At 42.2% G+C, this 20995-nt stretch overlaps 1 protein-coding gene across 2 annotated transcripts in view; it reads right to left on the reverse strand.

Annotated features, from left to right (window-relative positions):
* NFXL1 (nuclear transcription factor, X-box binding like 1) overlaps positions 1-16831 on the reverse strand; it is a 100237-nt gene extending 83406 nt beyond the window's left edge. Inside the window, exons 1-6 of one of the 2 annotated variants that reach the window (XM_061584022.1) lie at positions 16435-16831; positions 15003-15179; positions 10924-11033; positions 8931-9064; positions 984-1162; positions 114-275 (exon numbers count right to left, since the gene is read on the reverse strand). In XM_061584022.1, the coding sequence (XP_061440006.1) occupies positions 114-275; positions 984-1162; positions 8931-9064; positions 10924-11033; positions 15003-15179; positions 16435-16600 (928 nt within the window). In that variant the 5' untranslated portion in view covers positions 16601-16831. Of the gene's footprint in view, positions 1-113; positions 276-983; positions 1163-8930; positions 9065-10923; positions 11034-11688; positions 12422-15002; positions 15180-16434 lie in introns of those variants that run through there. The other variant, XM_061584023.1, reaches the window with a different exon arrangement.
* Positions 16832-20995: the final 4164 nt, after the last annotated feature.

Below are 20995 nucleotides of genomic sequence, written 5' to 3' on the forward strand. Positions count from 1 at the left end.
CAATGGGGAGCAGGATTGGGGGGGAGAAGGAGAGAGAAAGGAAAGGAGGAAGGAGGCTGATCCTGCAGACAAGTGAGAGATTTAATGTAAAGTAACATCAGACAGCTCCACACCTGCATGACAAGGTTTCTCACAGTTGTGTTGTCCGCATGGCAGTTTTCGTCCACAGGGCAGCTGACATGACCATTCTTTCGTACTGCACCTCCGTGGCACAGGCTTCGCCTTCTTACAGTAACAGGTTATTGTGACCATCTTTGGACAAGGTGGGCACGGGCCTATCAAGAAGGAAAGGAAACATTATGAAGAAACAGACATTCCAACACAGGCCAACTGAGTTGCCGAGTTATTATGAAATTGTCAACAAAATAAACAAGAGACCTCAGTTCAAACCCCAACTCAGCCCTGAAACTCACTGGGTGACTTAGGCCAGTCTAACCTACCCCATAAGGTTACTGCAAGGATAACATGAGAATGCCCAGGTACATATAAAATATATAGTGTGTGGAAGGCACAATACAGAGATGGAAACTTCAGCTTCATGGTTCTTATGTTAATCTGGGACTCCAACAAAATACTGACACTCTTTTACCTCAACCCTTATCGAAGCATGTTAATCTGAACACCGCACAGCACACCAAACAACTGAACATCAGACATGAAAATGTTGTAACCACAAAAGAGGGGGGAGGGCAAATGGAGATGGGGGAGTTGGGTGGAGGAAGGGAGAGAAAAAGATTGTATTGTCTTATTGTAATTATGTGAAAAGCCTAATAAGCTATAAACAAACTTGAAGACAAGTAGTCTTCAAGTGCCTAGTATCCCAATGCTTTCACTTATTAATAACTTTTTATAATGCTACCCGATGCAAAAAATCAATTCACTCTTACATAGCCACATTACATTTTTAAATCTGCACCATCCTATGCTTTCAAGCAGCTTGGTTTTCATTATAGCTTATATACTGTTACATTAACATTACATACCTGGGTGACAAAGCAGCAGGCACTTGTGTCCACAGGAAGGTTTGAAATCTCTTTCACATACTTGGCCACAAGAATGTGGAACTAGCCAGGGATCCAGTGGTGGATCCTCTACCTTTCCACAATAGCAGTAATATCGAGTGGGAGTCTCCGATCGCTTGTACTCAAACCTGCATTTTGGACTGAAATATCAGAGAAAAATTCATGGAGTGTTTACTGAAGTTAAATCTACAGCTTTATTGCAGCCACACATTAGGCCAATAGTGATGCAACCACAATTAAAATATTCCAGCAAGGATGCTAAATGCCAATTTTTAATATACACTTGATAATCCAAAGAGTTTAACATACTACCAAAAAAAGTGAAAGTCTGACACTACAGTGTTAATCATGAGAAACTGAAAATAGTTTTATTTATTGGATTTTTACACTACCCTTCAAAATGATTACCCAGGTCAGCTTACAAAGATACATGTAAAAAAATAACACAAAAACAGGTTCAGTCCAAACACATTATTCAACAAAGAAAAGCAGTATTAGAAAGACAAAACAGTTTAAACAGTCTGAGAGAATAAAAAAAGGATTTGCCTGCTGCCAAAAAGACACCAGCGTAAGCACCAGATGAACCTCTCTGGGAAAAAATTCAAGATACCACAACCAAAAACACCTTTTCCCTGGCTGCCAGGCTGCCTCATTTCCGATAGCAGGGGGAGCTGCACAGTGGTCTTAGCAGATAATCTTAGTTGACATAAAGTTCACATGGAAGTATGTGACCCTTCAGGTACCTATCCCAAGCCACATGGAGCTTTCAAAAGTAGAGCACCTGCACCTTGAGTTTTGCTTGGAAACAAGACTGGAAGCCAGTTGACTTCTTTCAACACCTATTAGATGTATTCCCAGCAGCCGGCCCCAGTTCCTACCCTGGCAGCTCTACTCTGTACTAATTAAAAGTTTCTGGACTGTGTTCAAGAGCAGTCCCATGTACAGCAGTTTAAGAAGGCAGTTACCAACACATGGATAATAATGGTCAGGCTCCCTCTATCCAAGAGAGGTTGATGTACCACCCTAAGCTGGTGAAAAGCATTATGTGCACCAAGGTCGCTTGGGCCTCCAGTGACACAGCTGGATCTACTACAGGGAGTGTGCAACTCCATCCTGGAACAGGCCAAACACTATTTCTTTTTTTAAAAAAACCTAGCCACTCAAAAAACCTCAGTCTTGCTCAGTTTATCAACTCCCATCCAGCCCATTACTGATTCTAAGCACTGGTTCAGCATTTCCACAGGCTCACCAGGCTCATCTGTCAAGGAGAAACAGAGCTAGGCATCATAATCAAACTGATGACACTTCATTCCAAATTCCTGGATGACCTCCTCCAGTGGGTTTACGTAGATATTTAAAAACATGGGGGATAAAATGGAAATCTACCTGTAGCACAATTTCCACGGGGCCAAGTAGCAATCCCTCAGCACCACCTTGTGGTAATGGCCCTACAGGACTGAACTCACTGTAATAGCATGACTTCAGTTCCCAGATTCTAGCTAGGAAACCATGAAAAATAGTGTCCAAAAAGACCAAACAGTCCAGGAGAATTAGCTGGGTCACACTCCCCACCCCCATTCTTTACCTGCCATGGGTCATCTGTCAGAAGAGATCAAGGCCTTGATCATTCTACACTGCGTAGCAGTAGCACAAACTTATGCAATGGTGGCTCCTCTAGTACAGGAGGAAAACAAGGCACTCTTAAGGGGCCAAAGAGGAAACTTGTAAGGAGGTATGCAAAAAATGGGTTTTTTATGCTCGGATTCATCTCAGTGGATCAGATCTATAATTTGGGTGACCTCTATAATAAAGACCTTACGTTGACCTCAAAGTCATGGGATGAACTGGCTTGCTGATCTTAGGAAGACACATACAAACAGGGTTAACAAGTAACAAGGAAGGTTCCAAATTTCAGGTTTGCTCAAGAATAATCCCTCTAATTAAACAACAGTCTATGCCCAGGTGAAAAGCTTGATTCAACAAAACCCAAACAAAGGTTTAGGTTTAATTTATACTATTTCTCAGAAAGCTACAGGTAAAGGTTTAACTTGAGACAGAGATCAATCAAGTCACAGGATATTCTTTCACGTACCAAATTACTCACTAGTACACCCCTCCCAATTTACATTTGGTCCAATGAAGTCTCAAAGTATATTTACACCTAGTATTTGGGGGGAGTCGGCAGCGCCTCTTGGGGCTCCAACAACTTCCTCTTTCTACACAATACACTCCAGGAACATCAAGACTACACAGGAACACAAGAAGGGTGAGATCTTTCAGGTTACAGTAAGGGTGGAGCTTTGGCTCACAGGCTAGATACAGAAGTTCCATTCTGGCCTAGAGTCTTGCTGCATTTTCAGGAAAGATATACTCACCTCCAGTGCTTGAGTTTTTCTCTTTTTCTCTCTGTATGACATTGTGTAACTTTGAAGAGAACTAGATTTAGGGTCTTTGTCTTATGCTATCTATAACATTAGGGAATGAATGACTGGAGTAGAGCTAGACACTGATCATATTAATTAGAATTGAAACTACTTTTATTTTTCCTGTTTCCTTTTCTTTGTGTGCTTTATTGGGGTTAAGAGTGGATTTATACAAGCGTAAGGGTGACATGTGTGATTAATTTCAGTAAAAGGTTCCAATACACTCTCAGGGGTGTCGTTTGAGTTCCCGATGGGTATACACACATGTGGGGATTCACATGTACACGTGTTAACAAACTGACAGAACTTTGGCAAAATATAATTAGTAGCCATCTGGAAAAATGTGGCAAGGAGATGTTGCTTGATGCAAGCTCCGCTACATTTACGTTATTGCAAGGGTATGTCCCCTACATGCAGCATCTTCCCCCTGCTCCTACCCCCGTCCCCACATGCTGGCAAATGCAGAGGGCATACTGATGGATTATGCTGGGGAAGGCGTGCTGACTCCCCAAGACAGCAGATGCTGAGAATGGGTAAAATCCAAAGATCACAGATGAACTGATCAGAGACTCTCTCATTGCTAGGAAAGAAAACTTTTACAATAGCAAGTTTGCTGTCTGTGCTCTTAGAAATCACTGCATGAATACTATTTACTAATGCAGCAATTCTGGAGTACTGAGTTCTCCGTCATAACAGCATGCTGCTGTTGTACTAGAACGTAGCCTGACCACTGTACTTTCATTCTGTTTAATAGATTAAACAAGAATCACTGAGCAGAGAATTCATGATGATTTCTTCAGAAGTAGCTCACCTAATTCAACCCAATTCAAGGTCATTTCAAAAAGGCACAGAACTCTTGGCTTGGTGTATACATTTTTTTTTAAAAAACCTAGCTGTCCTAAAACAGGTGAAACTAAACACCCTGGTTTCGTTCTGGACAAATCTGTATATAAAGTCTATATATTAGCCTAGTGTGGAATATATAATTGTTATAGCTGAGCGATTCCTGTAGCGGAAGGAAAAAAGGCACCCAGAGCAGCATATACCTGAAGCTGCATTTAACACCCACCTTGGAAAGTCATTTGCCACATTCTGTTTTGAGGGGGGTGTCAGTGCATAGTAGTATATGTGCCTAATTAAGAAAAATATAATAAAATAAAATAGAATGAAACAGAACAAGATAACGCACTTGGGACTGCAGCTCCAGCTGACTGCAATGAGTCGTCAGAAAAATTATGTCTACGATAAATTGAATTTAAGTGGGCAGAGTCCTGACTGGGTTTGCAAGACATCATTTTGTACCTCTGTAGAGCTTTTTTGTGATACATCAAGGAGCATTTGGATTACAGCTGGGTACTGACTGGAGGAGCTGGACAGATTTTATGGGGAAATTTCATATTCTACTATATTGTTCTGCGCAGCTGCTAAGCCTTGAAACGAACAGAATAGGATCACATGTGCCAGAAGAAATTAACCAAGGCTACAGGCCAAAACAGTGCAGGTCAAAATGCAAGGGAAGAAAAGGTTACAAGACCAGATCACACCAACAAGGAAGATGCCTGGTAAAGAAAAAGGTCAGATCAGGCTCTCTATCCTCAGATATTATTTTATATTGGGTTACAATTCGACAGGAGCATTTGCCCCTCTCTAAAAGCAGTGCAGCCTGAAGCTCATAGACAGCTTCTGCAGAACATGCACAGATATTCTCTGGTGTTTTCAGTGTACATGGAGCCGAGTTGAATTTAGCCAACAGTTTAACACTGAGCTCACAAGTGAACTCAAAGATTATAATACAGCCTAAGTATAATACAGCCTAAGTATAATACAGCCTAAGTATAATACAGCCTCTCACTGGAGCCCCTTGGGATTTCCTGGAAACCATGGCTTCCTGGAAACTGCACCTCAGTAATACTGGGCCCATCCATGTAGCCGGTCATGCTCTCGACCTTGTGTTTGTCCTGGGAGAGGAGGAAAGTGCTCTGAAATTGGGAGTGGTTCTTTCCACTCCTGTGTCATGGTCAGATCACCATCTGGTAAACATGGATCTCTCGATGCCACACCCTCTCCGCAGGGGTGATGGACCTATTAGAATGGTCCGCCCCAGGCACCTGATGGATCCTGATGGATTCCTGACTGCGCTAGGGGAACTGGAACCTGCTGAAGGTTGCCCGGTTGAAACCCTGGTGATGGAGTGGAATGGAAAGATCACCGGGGCGTTAGACCGGGTGGCTCCGAAATGTCCTCTCCCCCTGAATAGAACTCAGTTAGCACCGTGGTATACGCCACGGTTGCGTACTCTGAGACAGGAGGTGAGACTACTATAACGCCGGTGGCGGAAATCCCGCTCCGAAGGTGTCCGGACACAAGTTAGAGCAGCAGTAACTGCCTACCAAGTGACAATAAAGACAGAAAAGAAAGCTTTCTTTACTGCCTCTATTGCGTCTGCAGAGTGCTGTCCCAGGAGGTTATTCCAAGTGGTCCGAAGTCTGGTCGGTCCAGTTGCTCAGGAACCCTTGGAACAGTCAAAAGCCTCCTGTGACACTTTGGCTAAGCACTTTGCTGATAAAATCGAACACATACGGAGCTCGATCCCGTGCGCCGTGGATACAGTGAATGAACCAGAGTTGACCAGTTGCACGCCGGTATGCTGGGATCATTTTCGGCCTCTGTCTTCTGAGGATGTGGACAAGGTGCTCTCGACTGTAAGGCCTACCACCTGTCTAACTGACCCTTGCCCATCGTGGCTCATCATGAGATGCAGAGAGAAGTTGGGTGAGGGGATCAAGGCGGTGGTAAACACATCCTTGAAAGAGGGTGTGATGCCATCAGCCCTCAAGGAGGCAATTGTAAAGCCCATCCTGAAGAAGCCCTCCTTGGATCCCCAAGTTTTTAATAACTTTCGCCCAATTTCGAATTTACCATTCTTGGGCAAGGTCATTGAGCGAGTGGTGGCCAATCAGTTGTCGACACACTTGGATGAAACGGATTACTTGGATCCATACCAATCGGGCTTCAGGACTGGTCACGGAACTGAAACAGCCTTGGTCGCTCTGGTAGATGATATGAGGAGGGCATTAGATAGGGGAGAATTCATATTCCTTGTCCTCCTCGATCTCTCAGCGGCTTTTGATACTGTCGACCACAGTATCCTCTTATATTGCCTAGAGGGATTGGGAATAGGAGGCACCGTATTACGGTGGTTCCGTTCCTTTCTCTCCGACAGGTACCAACAGGTAGCGTTGGGGGAGGAGGTATCAGACCCTTGGCCTCTCAATTGTGGTGTGCCACAGGGTTCTATCCTCTCTCCCATGCTATTTAACATCTATATGAATCCGCTGGGGGTGATCATCAGGAGATTTGGGCTGCAGTGTCACCAATATGCGGATGACACTCAGCTCTATCTCTCGTTTAAATCTTCGCCAGAGTTGGCTGTGGAAACCTTGTCCAAGTGCCTGGAGTCCGTGAGTGGATGGATGGGAAGAAATAGGCTGAAACTGAACCCCGACAAGACCGAGGTACTGCTCGTGGGGGACAAGAGAAGGTTGGGAACTGTTGACCTGAAGTTCAATGGGGTGAGTTTACCCCTAAAGGACCAGGTCCGCAGCCTCGGGGTTGTACTTGATTCCAAGCTGTCCATGGAGGCTCAGATTTCAGATCTGAGCCAGGCAGCTTGGTATCAACTACACCTTGTACGTAGGCTGCAACCCTACCTTCCTGTTCATCAGCTCCCACTGGTAGTGCATGCCCTGGTCACCTCTCGATTAGATTACTGTAATGCACTCTACATGGGGTTACCCTTGAAAACGGTCCGGAAACTACAACTTATACAAAATGCGGCGGCTCGACTACTCACAAACAGTCGTTGCCGGGACCACATCACGCCAGTGTTGTTTGATCTACACTGGCTTCCAGTTGTTTTCCGGGCCCAATTCAAGGTGTTGGTATTAACCTTTAAATCCCTATACGGTCTCGGCCCAGTTTATCTAAAGGAGCGCCTACAACGCCACCAATCATGCCGCCTAACAAGATCGGCCACACAAGGCCTTCTCTCAGTCCCGCCAACCAAAGCAGCTAGATTGGCGGGTACTAGAGAGAGGGCCTTTTCAGTGGCGGCCCCCACCCTCTGGAACTCCCTCCCACAAGATCTTCGGCACATCTCTTCCCTGAATATGTTCTGCAAGGCCTTAAAGACCTGGCTCTTTCAACAGGCTTTTGGGATTTCTGGGGAGGCTTAATATTTTTTGTTTACATGCCTCCTATTATGTATTGTTTGTTTTATAATTTATACTATTACACTGTATTTTTTGTATTGTATTTTGCTATATTTATTGTATGTACGTCGCCTAGAGTGGCCACTGGCCAGATAGGCAACACATAAATTAAATTTATTACTATTATTATTGTTATTATTTAAAATTGATAAACTTGAAAGGGAGTTAAAGTGCTTAAATGCCACTTTGAAATCAGTGGCACTTAAGAGTACTAATGCCACAAAGAATTAGGCAGTTCACATATTTACTATTAAGTTTGCAAATGCCTGAATGCATACTGAGCCTGGTTTTCTGTCAAACAAACTAAAGTACTTTTGCAATTCAAACCAAGATTAAGTGTTAATTTCAAGTTTCTACACATTCTGAATTACTAAGCATCCAAACTCCACCTTCTTTGTGCATACTCACATTAATATTTGTATATTTATTACACACCCTTCACTAGCAGGTCCCGGGGTAGGTTACAGCAGTATAAACATCAAATTACAAACACAGAAATAGGGTGGGTCCTGAAAATATACATCTCCAGTGCCAAAGGCCAAGGTAAAGAGGTGCATTTTTAGAATTTGCTGAAAACTGTACAGTGAAGGTGCCAGGTGCGCCTCTGTGGTTGTTCACTGAATAGTTTTATTTCAACTCTTTAGTTACTCTTAACTAATCAATTTGAAAATCTGGATCTGAAATCTTACAACAGCAGCAGCTGAATAACAAATTAACTGTAAACCCATGTGTGAACAGACAGAGAAGGGAATGTAGTGGTGCCTGATATCATGCCAAACATTATGCCACAGTATGCATGACATGTTCCCAACAAACACTTGATTGATGTCCATGTGCAAAAAAAAAAATTGTATATACTAAAAGATCTTGAAACACAGAACTTTCATTGGAGCCTGCAATGTGGGATTCAAAACTTGACAAGTTGTTTATGGTTTCTGATACGACAAGTTCACCCATCATTACTTAAAACTGCTTAACTTTATTTGGTTTTGCCAACAGTGCGGGCAAGTCCTCAGTCACCAAGGTGGTATTTTTAATATATATAATACCAAAGTACACTGCTGTTGCCAAGGATACTTCAATGTGAAGGAATTTTTTTGTTAAAGGCAACATTAGAGTATATGTTTTGCAGCTGTTTAGCAATACACACAGCTTTTTTAGAAGCCGTTTTCCCAGTACATAAAAGCTTTCAAAATAAAATTGTAAAAGCCTACCATGGCCATGGATAATCCTTCTTTCCAAAATCATCATCTGTCAAGGGGGAAGATATTAGGAAAAGGCTATCCTTAGCCCACTTCTGAATGCATGGCATGTGAAATATGCAGAAACATCCAGAACAACTCCAGACCTAGAAGACAGACAAAGATGCATCAGAGTCCCTTCCTAGTAAACTCATTAGCGATTTGGCACATGAAATTCACCATATAGAGGCAACTAAGGGGAAGATTGTATTTTATTTATTGTACCAGTTACATCTGCCTGTCTAGAACAACCATTGTATCTGTTCAATATTTTATATCCAGTAATTGCCACATTCTATTTCTTGCAGCCAACAATATATTTAATAAAATTCAAAAACTATACAAGTCCAACAGCAACTAAAATATCAAACTCTAAAATACAAAGCGTTACATATTATGCCTACAAAAGCTTTCCTTTTAAAAAAATGAATGTTTTTCTAAGTTTCCCAAAAGCCTATAGAGAGAGGAGTTGGTAGGCCTCCTGCAGGAAGCGTAGCTGTGGAATTGCCTTAGCCAAAGCTCCACTGTAGGTTTGGCTAGATTTTAAGCAAATGGAGCAGAGCCTCGTAAGAAGTAAAAAAAAAAGTGGTCAAAGCATGACAGACACAGTGGCCTAGTTTGCATGTCACAGCAAGACAAACTATGGCTTACGTAGATTGTATGAATGTACTGTCTCCCAAAGAACAGCTTCCACCCATTTTGTTCCTTCCTTGTCCTTTTAGCACAGTGTGACATGGCAGTTGAGCAAAGGTTTGGCTTCCCCTATCACCTAAACCTGGGATTGTGGTTAAGGTGTCTCCCCCTTAACCATGATCTGTAACTTTAGGACAAACCTTGGGTGTTTAAGGAGGAAAGACCTTAACCATGACCATGGATTTGGACATGTTAAGCCAAAACTTGGCTTAGCTGCCACACCATATTGTGCTGTGCTAAAACAGCTAGGGAAGAGCAAAGTGGGCACAAGCTCCTCTCTGGAAGCCAGCAGGTTCACATGGTCCCTGTAAGCCAGGGATGAGGAACCTTTGGCCCTCCAAATGTTGCTGAGCTACAACTCCCATCAACCCTGGCCATATGCCATGCTTGATAGGGCTCATGGGAGTTCAGCAACATCTGGAGGGCCAAAGGTTCCTCACCCCTGTAGTAAGCCATAGTTTGGTTTACAGTGATGTGCAAACAAAGTCAATGAGCACCAGAAAGGTAAGTGGCTTTTTTTCCAATCTGTCCTTCAAAGAAGTCACTCATCCCTGGTCTTGACCTCTTTCAAAGAATGCTCATTTTGAGTAGAATCTGTACCAATCCAAGTGAGAGAACGCCAGTGTGTTGATTACAGCAGAATTGGACCAATGAATTCAACATTTATTTATTTATTTATTATTTGATTTATATCCCGTCCTTCCTCCCAGCAGGAGCCCAGGGGGGCAAACAAAAGCACTAAAAACTTTAAAACATCATAAAACCAAACTGTAAAACAAATTAAAACAAAAACATATTTAAAAATGTTTCTTAAAAAAGCTTTCAAAACATCTTCTAAGATTAAAAACATTTTAAAAAAGGTTTAAGAACATATTAAAAAGCAATGCCAACATAGATGCAGACTGTGTGTTACTATTAGACCTGGAAAATGCGAACTGTAGCAGTAGCAACAGGATATAGATCAGGTTGGATTTCTGTAGCTGAATCCAATGCAGGCAGTCCAAATAATAAACCATTTGTAAAAATAAAATTGTTCATTCATGCTTAGCTGATGCCTGGCCACAAGATGAATACCTGAAAAAAGAGAGGCTTTTAATGACTTTCTGAAGATACCAACTGCCTTTTGAAGGGGGTTTCAAAGATGAAGTGGAGGTGCAGTTATGAGTATACTTCTTTATATGCCCTCTCTGTTTAGAGAGCCAGGATATTCCAACTGAATGGTAAATAAAGAAAAAGTGGTACTATGACAATACTCATAGTGGAACATGCTTACCGCTTGGATTCTCTTAATTGAAGCAATACATATCAAGCAAGTCATTGACCCAGACTGAAAAGCATCATTCATGTACTGCCTTGTGCGTTCCAGTTCACTTGCATCTCCATCTTTGAATACATAGCAATAAAATTGTTTTTATTATATGAAGCAGTAGTCAAGAGCATATTATTCTAACTTGTAAATATATCAGAGGATCAGTGCCAAAGGATAAATCAAAAGCTTGTTTGTGAAGCTTCTATTTCCATATAAAAGAAAATGCCATGTTAATATTTAGTGATTGTTTGCAATGGAAACCACATGAATCAAGGCTATGCCTCTCTAAAGCCCAATTTATAAAGGCTCCTTAACAGACTCATTTTATCCTTCAAAGATGCTGATGGGTCAAAATTAGTGCTCCTATGCAAAAAACCTAACTTCTGTTGCCATCTCTCTTTCTGAAGGGATGATGCGGACAATCAAATAGCAACACCTACTCTCATATTCCCTCCACAAACCTCCAAGGTGCATCTGCTTCAAAGCTGTAGATAGTATGCCCTACATGTCCTAGATCAGCCTTTCCCAACTAGCAAGCCACCAGATGTTGTTGGACCACAATTCCCATCTTTCCTGACCATTGGCAATGCTGGCTGAGGCTGATGGGAGTTGTGGTCCAACAACATCTGGTGGGCCACTAGTTGGGAAAGGCTGTCCTAGATGTTATGGTAGGAAGGGGGAAACTTGTTAGGGAGATACCATTTTTACAGCATACAGTGCAGCTCTTACTGCGTTATGTTTGTCTTCATGACCATCTCCCCCTCCTTCACATCACTGCTCAGCTTGTCACCGCATTACCAGGGGAGGCAAGCAGAGGCACCCTCAGGCCCTGAGCTAGTCAGACTGTCCCATCCCGCACACAGTGCCAAAGGAAACATTTCATCTGCCCTGTGAAAAGAAAGAAAGGAGGAGGGCCAGGGAAGAGGACTGGGTACACTTGCATTTTATTTTTATCTGCTGGTGAGTGGATGGGAAAATTGGAAAACTGAAAACTGCCTTGGCAAAAAAAGTAATACATAAATCCTGTAAGTACATACAACAATCATGCCAACCAAATTTTAAAAGGCTTCCTATATGTCTCCCATAAAAGGGAACTACACCAATATGGCTGCACATCTGCAATATTGCATTTAGAAGATGAAGTTAAGTAGTTACATTTAACTTCTTCACATAAAACACTACATATTAAAATGGATAATTTTTTTTCTCCTGGTGGAATCCAAGGCTAATTGGATAGGTTTCCATTCAAAATGCAACAAGAAAGCATCCAAGACTTACTAGCCTTAATTACCTCTTTTCTTCTGAGCACAGGTAACTTTGTTACAGTCAAAGGATACTATTACTTTATGCAGATACAGAAATTCTTAGCAATAGATGATGATTGACTTGGTTTTTGCTTCTTGGGTTAAGCCAACATAGAAAAGATGCCTAGCTTAAATCACTTAGAGCTGCTTTTATATTTTTACTAATCATTTACTAATTTTTTTAATTAATATTTTAACAGCAAATTGAATAAAGAAAAAGGAAATACAAAAAGAGAAAGTGAAGGGAAGAAAAAAATGATAACAAAAAACACTGTCAGCTCACATAAAGGATACAATAACTATCAATACACGCATTTTAAATTAAACATGTCAATATAAGCCCTTCTGATATCCAAAGAGGTATTCGCATGAGATTAACATTTATAGGAATTATGTTCAAATGTAGCAAGGCTGATAAGGTCCTCAAACCATTACATAATAGAGGGTCAGTGTTGATCCTTCCTGGCTCAACATAAAAGTCTATAAGGCCCCACAAATTCACTTTTGCTGTCCTGCCATTAATCCCCATACTACAGGAATACAGTTTAAAGTACATGAACAGCTGCAAATATCAAGGATTTTGCCAAGACAAAAATTAGTATGAACACCTTCAGACCAAAAAGAATATATATCACTGGGCATGCCTACATCATGCCTCAATGAGACATTTTCAGCATTACACCTTCAGCATCTATCTGTGCCTTCCTGTAAAGATGCTGTTTACTAATATAGTTACATTAATTATTTAATGTTGTTATGTGCCTTCAAGTCAATTATGACTTATATTGTTACATTAAACACCTCATTGAAGTTTTTGCTATAATTTTAACAGTGCTTTTTTAAAAAAACACCCAACTGTTAGTCTTTTTTTCCTCTGCGCCCCATAGCACGCACTTTCCACACAGCATCATCACAAGTAGCTCCAACCCCACCCCTCTCTTTTATATCTCTGCTCCTTAGCATAACCTCTCTTTGCTTTGCAATCCACAGCAGATGCTGTTCTTTCCCCCCCTCTGAATTATCACAGCTTTTTCTGTATTTGCATCTCTGTAACTTCCTCCCTTTCCTTCTGCGCTCTGTAGATCTCTCCACATTTCTCTCTCTTGGCTATACTGCTTGCTCTCTCCCCACCCCTAAGATCTCATCATAAGAGCCAATGTTGTATAGTGGTTGGAGTGCTGGACTAGGACCTGGGAGACCAGGGTTCGTATCCCCACTTAGCCATGAAGCTCACTGGGTGACCTTGGGCCAGTCACTGCCTCTCAGCCTAACCTACCTCACAGGATTGTTGTGGGGATTAAATGAGGAGGGAAGAGAATCATGTACCCCACACCTTGAGCTCCTTGGAGAAAAGGTGGGATATAAATGCAATAAATAAGTAAATAAATATCAGCTACCCTACCCTCTCACTTTTCCCATCAGACAAGTTTCTATATACCATAATACTCTCTCCCTTTCTGTACTACCATCACACTCCACACCCATATCCTCCCATGCCAATTCCTTCAGTCTCATCTACCCTTCCCTTATTTCTAGTCCTCCTTGCAGAGTTTAGCACCAACATTACATAAGGCTTTCTATTCCAGAAATGCATACAATTAAAAATCTCCTGTGCAAATGGCTTATATAGCATGGCTGTCTGTCTGCCTGCCTATAACAGATTGGGAAAATTGATACCACATGCCTCTGAATCCAGGAAGAAAAGCAATGCAGGTGACACAGGCATTCTCCACCTCAACTCCCATTTTTGTAATGTGCCCACGAAAAGAGGTCTAAAAAGGTCCATATTCAATTATTTGGAATTCCATTAGGGGGCATCAAATAGACAGAGGGGCACGACCTACGGACCTACAACAATGAATTTTAGTACTATAATGATTTACTTATTTGAAATAATGAAATCTAATAGAATAATTCCTCATTCTGGGTTTTCATAAGTCACCTGGCTAGGTACTGTTGGAAAAAAGAGCATTGAATCTGCACTTTATTAAATTTACTTATTTGGAGTATTTATATGCCACCCTTCACCAAAAATAGTCACAACAGACACGTTGCTTCAGTTCAGTAAAAAACAAATCTAATTCAGCAAAATCAGAATAAAATTAGTACATGTGTTCCCCACCTGTTAAAAAAACATATTCATCAGCTCCATAAATAGTTTAAAGCACATCTCCCTAACAAAAGAGGAATTTTTCACCTGGCAACAAAACACATCAATGTCAGTCTCAGCCTAAAATATGTGGGAAGAGCTTTCCATAATCAGGGGAAGGAGACCACAGGGAAGACCCTATTCAAAGTTCATTTCCAGACTTCACCTGGACAATGGTACGATCTCTGGTGAATCTCAACTCACATGCAGAACAGTACAGGGGGAGGCCCTCCCTCAGATTACTGTGTCCAAAGCCATTTAGGGCTTTATAGACCAACACCAACATCTTGAACTGGGTTCAGGGAGGAACAGGTAACCAGTGCTGATCTTTCAAGACCAGTGTTATATGGTCTCATGCAGCTGCCGTATTTACAGTTAAACTCATGACTTTTGTTATGGACTGAGTTATATTCCTGAGCAAACATACTTAGATCCAATATTGTTCCTAGAACAAACTATCAATTAAGAAATGTGTTATTTCTCCAACTATAGACATCATTACCTGAATTATGTTCTCAATGCAATGATATTTGAGCCTTTCTAATGAAAGGACTTTAAGGATCTGAGAAAGGAAAATATAAAGGTTTTACCAGTTTGATTAGTGTAAGTCGTAAATGTTTTTGCCAATATTTTTCCATGTTTTCCTTTAATATCTTCGTTGTTATCATCATCTTCAGAGGAGGAACTAAACTGATCTTCAACAAGCTTTTTAGCTGCAGCTTGATCAGCCTTCTTAATTTCATCAAATTTTTTCTGAGAGGTTAACTCTGTTAAAGGAATAAAGTGATAACATCCACATTAAGCTATCAATAGATTTTAAAATATGAAAGCATTTTTAACAAAAAATAAATGCAACAAATAAAAACTCAGTTTAAATAAATAGTCATTTAAGTAAAGATTAGTAGCTTTAAAAAGATTTGTGACAATGGCCACACCCTGCTTTTTTCTATAGTTTTGAGCATCTTTTGTGTTCAGGGCAAGGCCACATGAAAGTTTAGACTCTCTTCACAGCTGGTTTCAATATTTTCTTGAAACACCAACACTTGGGTTTCTTACTGCATCGTCATCTGTGTGAAAAAGGCATATAATGGCTTGATTCTAAGGGCCTAACTAATAATTATATGAAAATGCATATAATCAGACCCCACATTCTCTTCTGTTTCAGAAGGGGCCAATTTGAAGCAGAGAAGCAGTGGACAGGGCTGCTTAAATCTTTCTCTGTCCGCCAGCTGCATCTCCACTCCAACAGCCACACGGCTGCTTTTACCCTCCACTATGGGATTCCAAATGTATATCTGCAAAGACTTTTGGTATATTTTGTAAGGACATTTAAAGTAGAAAAGCAATGGGCAGGGCAAGGCTAAACAGTTATCCTACCTCACAAGAATAGCCTGCTTGATCAGGCCAGTGGGCCATCTAGTCCAGTATCCTGTTCACACAGTAGCCAACCTCCACATTCTTTACTCCAAATCTACCACTCTCAAGGCAGATTTGGGAGGGGGGGGAGAGAGGACATATATATGCCCATTGATGATCGTTTACATACGATGGAACTGTTCAGTAATTACAACAGAAGCCATAGAAAGCAGATACGCTCTTAGATTTCCTATCTCCGATTTAACAATCCCATCTTTATTGATTAATCTACTAATAAAAATGGTAACTGGGTACCGTACTGTATATGCTTAAGGTGCCGAATTTAAAATCTGTACTATATTAAAAACTCATTATTACGAACAGATTTGGATCTGAATGGAGATATAACTACATATTTTAATTTTTCAAACAGAACCTACCAGCTTCTGATTAGAAGCTATCACAAGCACATAACCGTCCTCATCAACCTTTTTATCCTCAATGGGGAAAAATCCTACTAACTCTTATTTGAGGAGACTACAGGAGACTCTTCTTGCTCCCTTTAATACTTAAAAAAAAAAAGTTCTTCTCAAAAAACACCCCTTTGCTATTCCCTTGGGCCCGACGTGGAGCATGAGGATGTTTCCGAAGGTGGGAAATACTCACCGTTGCTTCCCAAGGCGCTGCTGCCACCACCACGGGCGACCGGTGAAATGCCTCCCACGCCTCTTCCCCTTCCCCGGCCGCCAGGTCCTTTCCCTACAGGGATCCCACCGGCTCCAGTTCTGCCCCTACCCCGACCGCGGCCGCCCTGGCGCCAAGCCGTTTCCATTCTTCCCCCTTCTTCTTCACCACCACCGGATCAGTTCCTTGCTTGGACCTTAAGCGAACAAGTGGCTGTTCTTCACCGCCTTATCTCAAGAAAGTAATTCGCTCGCTCACCCCACCCCCACCTTCCAAATAAGACACAGCTGGTTTACGAAACGTAGCTTTTTGCTCACGACGTGCCGGCACCAAAACTACAAGTCCCAGCATTCCTCACGCCAGAGAAAGCTTAGAAGACCTGGCATTAAATATCCGGAAAAGGGAAAGACAAAAACCGGAACCATGGTGTATTGGACTTCCCCTCCCCTTCCTTCTGTAGAGAGCATACAGAACGATTGGCCTTGAAAGTTACTCAAACAGAACTACAGTACCCAAAGTGCATCAGGAGTGCCATCGGGCGCTTCGTTTTGTGTAAGGGCTAATTCACCTAGGCTCAGATCTTTGATATTTGGAAGAGGTTATCTTTTTCTACAAGTGTCACTTTGGTTCATACAGCCATTAATCACATTTAAGCAACCAATATACGCGCTAGACTATTTCAGAATAAAAGCCCTGTAGCAAAAAAAAAAGGGGGGGGGAAGCAACGTGTAGGAAAAAGTTTTCAGGATCCTTTTTAAAAATATTTTGTGTGCATACAAATATATTAGAATTGCCGTTTTCCAGGTTTCAGCCCCCTCCCCGAAGGCTGAAATAAACAAACAAACCCTTCAACCCTCTTTTTAAATCAAGTGATCTGACTCAGGCTGCCTGTAGCTAAATTCATTCTTGCTTGTCTTAAATACCAGTGGTCTGCAAATAAGTGCTAATGGTTGCAGTACAACTTTCTTTTTCTGAGTAAATAAACTTTTTCTCCCATTTTAAGGATGCCTGGATAGACCAGTAAAAGCATAAATCATATAAACATCCGCTGCAAACGTTACCAATAAATACTAGGTACGTAATATAATAATCAAGATGAAACAGTTCACCAAGGGTTGTTGAAAGTTTACACTCCTCTCTCCCAGCAAGATCACCTTCAAGAAGAAGATCAGCTGGTCCAAAACATTGACCAGGAAAAAAAACAGTGTAAACAAACCACACCAACTGAAGAATCCTAAACTGTTAGTCCAGACTAGGTCAGGTAATATTCCATGACCTTGTCCCCATCTGCATTATACACTTCAAGCAGTGTCATGCTACTTTAAACAGTCATTGCTTCCCCCAAAGAATCCTGGGAACTGTAGTTTGTAAAGAGTCCTGAGAATTTTTAGGAGACCCCCACAGACCTACAAGTCTCAGTACTCCCTGAGATAAGGGATTGATTGTTAAATTACTCTGAGAATTGTAGCTCTGTGAGGGAGATAAGAGTCTCCTAACAACCCAGCACCCTTAACAAACTACAGTTCCCAGGATTCTTTGGGGAAAGCCATGCCTGTTTTAAAGTAGTATCATGCTGCTTTAATGTATAACACAGATAGGCCCCTTTATATGAACTTCTAGATTAGAGTGGCTCAGTGATCTGAGTAATGAAGAGTCTTGCCTTGCAGCTGACTGACACTCAGGGAGAACAGCGCTGCATGTTTAAATCCATGTGTTTTGAAATTCACCTCTTCACTCTGCCATTTTCAAACTTATGTCCTCCTTCCACTTTCTCCTTCTATCCAATCTTGTAACCTGAGGACAGGACTTGTGTCTTTATTTTATTTAATCTACAGTACCAGTCACCATATGCACTCTAGAAATAGTTTACTTATATTTTATTTGTTTCAAACAGTGGACAGTCATGACAAGAATTCAACACAGCCATATATATCAGGAAATACATTTGTACACATCAGCCTCAGAGGCTGCTTTTAGCCAGTCAGTACAAATACCAACATTCTCATACATATATCATTAAATATATTAACCAGAATGGAATTTTCTTACATCAAATTCTCTTCATAACCCAAAACTGAGTATGTGTAAAGGTAAAGGTGTCCCCGCACTTACAGTGCGAGTCGTTTCCGACTCTTAGGGTGACGTCTTGCGACGTTTACTAGGCAGACCGTATATATGGAGTGGGATTGCCAGTTCCTTCCCCGGCCTTTCTTTACCCCCCAGCATATGCCGGGTACTCATTTTACTGACCACGGATGGATGAAAGGCTAAGTGGACCTCAACCCCTTTTACCAGAGATTCGACTTCCTCCTTCCGTTGGAATCGAACTCCGGCCGTGAGCAGCGCTTCGGCTGTGTTACCGCCGCTTACCACTCTAAATTTCTGGGCAGTTACTGCAAACAAAGATGTCGAATTAGTAATTACTTTGTTCTGATTGGACAGCATAACAAACTTTCCAACATCTGTAAACCCAAACAGACTGCTGAGGAGCCCAGCCAGCTATCTGATATTAGGTGCATTATACAGGGAATAATACAGAATATACTACAACTGTACAGAATGATTCCTGTTCAAATTGACATAAATGTTGATCCATTGGGAGTTTAGCATATTTACAATCCAGATCAAGTGAAGTCATTGAAGTCACAAACTTGTAACAGGTAAAATGTAAATCACTGAGAATAGTCTTCATTTGTTGTTATGTGCCTTCAAGTCGATTACGAGTTATGGCGACCCTATGAATCAGTGACCTCCAAGAGCATCTGTCATGAACCACCTTGTTCAGATCTTGTAAGTTCAGGTCTGTGGCTTCCTTGATGGAATAATTCCATCTCTTGTTTGGCCTTCCTCTTTTTCTACTCCCTTCTGTTTTTCCCAGCATTATTGTCGTTTCTAGTGAATCATGTCTTCTCATTATGTGTCCAAAGTATGATAATATCATTTTCATCATTTTAGCTTCTAGTGATAGTTCTGGTTTAATTTCTTCTAACACCCAATTATTTGTCTTTTTCGCAGACCATGGTATGCGCAAAGCTCTCCTCAAAAAGAAAATCAATACCAAGAGGGAGCCCCAGCTGACGAAGCGTCAAGGCGAGTTAAGCAGCAGAGCGAGTTCGGCAGCAGGGCGAGGAGGCCAGGGCCCCCCACTCTGCCCGTCTGTTCCCTGACCTCAACTAAACCGCAGTCTCCAACCCATTGACGTAATAAACCTTAAACAAAACTATGCAGGTAAGAAGCCAGCAGGGGTGCGGGGCCTTTCCAGTGTTTTGCACCGCCTGCAGCATGTACGACTATCTGCCTGTTGGACAGAAGTCGTGGGTGTGCTCTCGGTGCAATGAGCTCCTGGCTCTCCGGGAACGACTTCATTTCCTTGAGGCCAAGGTGGCGGACCTGGAAAAGCTGAGAGAGGCAGAGAGGTGTGTGGAGGAGACCTTCAGGGACATTATAGCTGTGTCCCACTCCAACGATGATAGCTCTCCTGCTATCATGGAGAACGATGGTCTCGGGGAAAGAGAGCATCCAGCTGAGGAAGAGGGAAACGATCCCTTAGAAGGGACCCATTCCTTGGGGGATGAGCAGCTATCCTCTCGTGCCGAGGATATATCTCCAGGGGGTGGAGGGATCCTTGTAGTGGGTGATTCAATCATTAGGAACATAGACAGTGGGGTGTGTGATGGGCGTGTAGACCTCAAGGTGTTTTGCCTGCCTGGTGCGAAGGTTGCGGATATCGCCCGTCGTTTAGATAGTTTGGTAGACAGTGCTGGGAAGGAGTCAGTGGTCGTGGTGCACGTTGGCACCAACGACATGGGGAAATGCAGCCGTGAGGTCCTGGAAGCAAAATTTAGGTTGCTAGGTAGGATGCTGAAAGCCAGGACCTCCAAGGTGGCTTTCTCTGAAATGCTACCAGTTCCACACGCAGGACCAGCCAGACACGCCCAGCTTCGCAGTCTCAATGTGTGGATGAGACGATGGTGTCGGGTGGAAGGGTTCGGATTTGTTAGGCACTGGGGAACATTTTGGGACAAGCTGGGCCTGTACAAAAGGGACGGGCTCCACTTGAACCAGAATGGAACCAGACTGCTGGCACTTAAAATTAAAAAGGTAGCAGAGCAGCTTTTAAACTGACTGAGGGGGGAAACCCGACAGGAGCTGAGAAAGGTCCGGTTCGGAATAAACCTCCCCCCTGGGATAAAAACCAAAGAAATGATGAAATTTTAAAGGGGGTAGGCCTAGAAGTAGGCATTGTGAGAGCAGGGGCACAGGATATAAATTCAGAAGAGCAAAATTACCACAGGCCTAACCACAAGTGCCAAAGACACTTGAAGAGAGACACGGCTTACAAGTGCCTGTACGCTAATGCTAGGAGCCTCCGAACCAAGATGGGAGAACTGGAGTGCTTGGTCTTAGAGAAGAGCATTGATATAGTGAGCATAACCGAGACCTGGTGGAATGGAGAAAACCAGTGGGATACGGTTATCCCTGGATATAAACTATATCGGAAGGACAGGGAAGGACGTATTGGTGGCGGAGTCGCTCTATACGT

Source organism: Rhineura floridana, chromosome 9 (assembly GCF_030035675.1).
Source record: "Rhineura floridana isolate rRhiFlo1 chromosome 9, rRhiFlo1.hap2, whole genome shotgun sequence".
Classification (NCBI taxonomy): domain Eukaryota; kingdom Metazoa; phylum Chordata; class Lepidosauria; order Squamata; family Rhineuridae; genus Rhineura; species Rhineura floridana.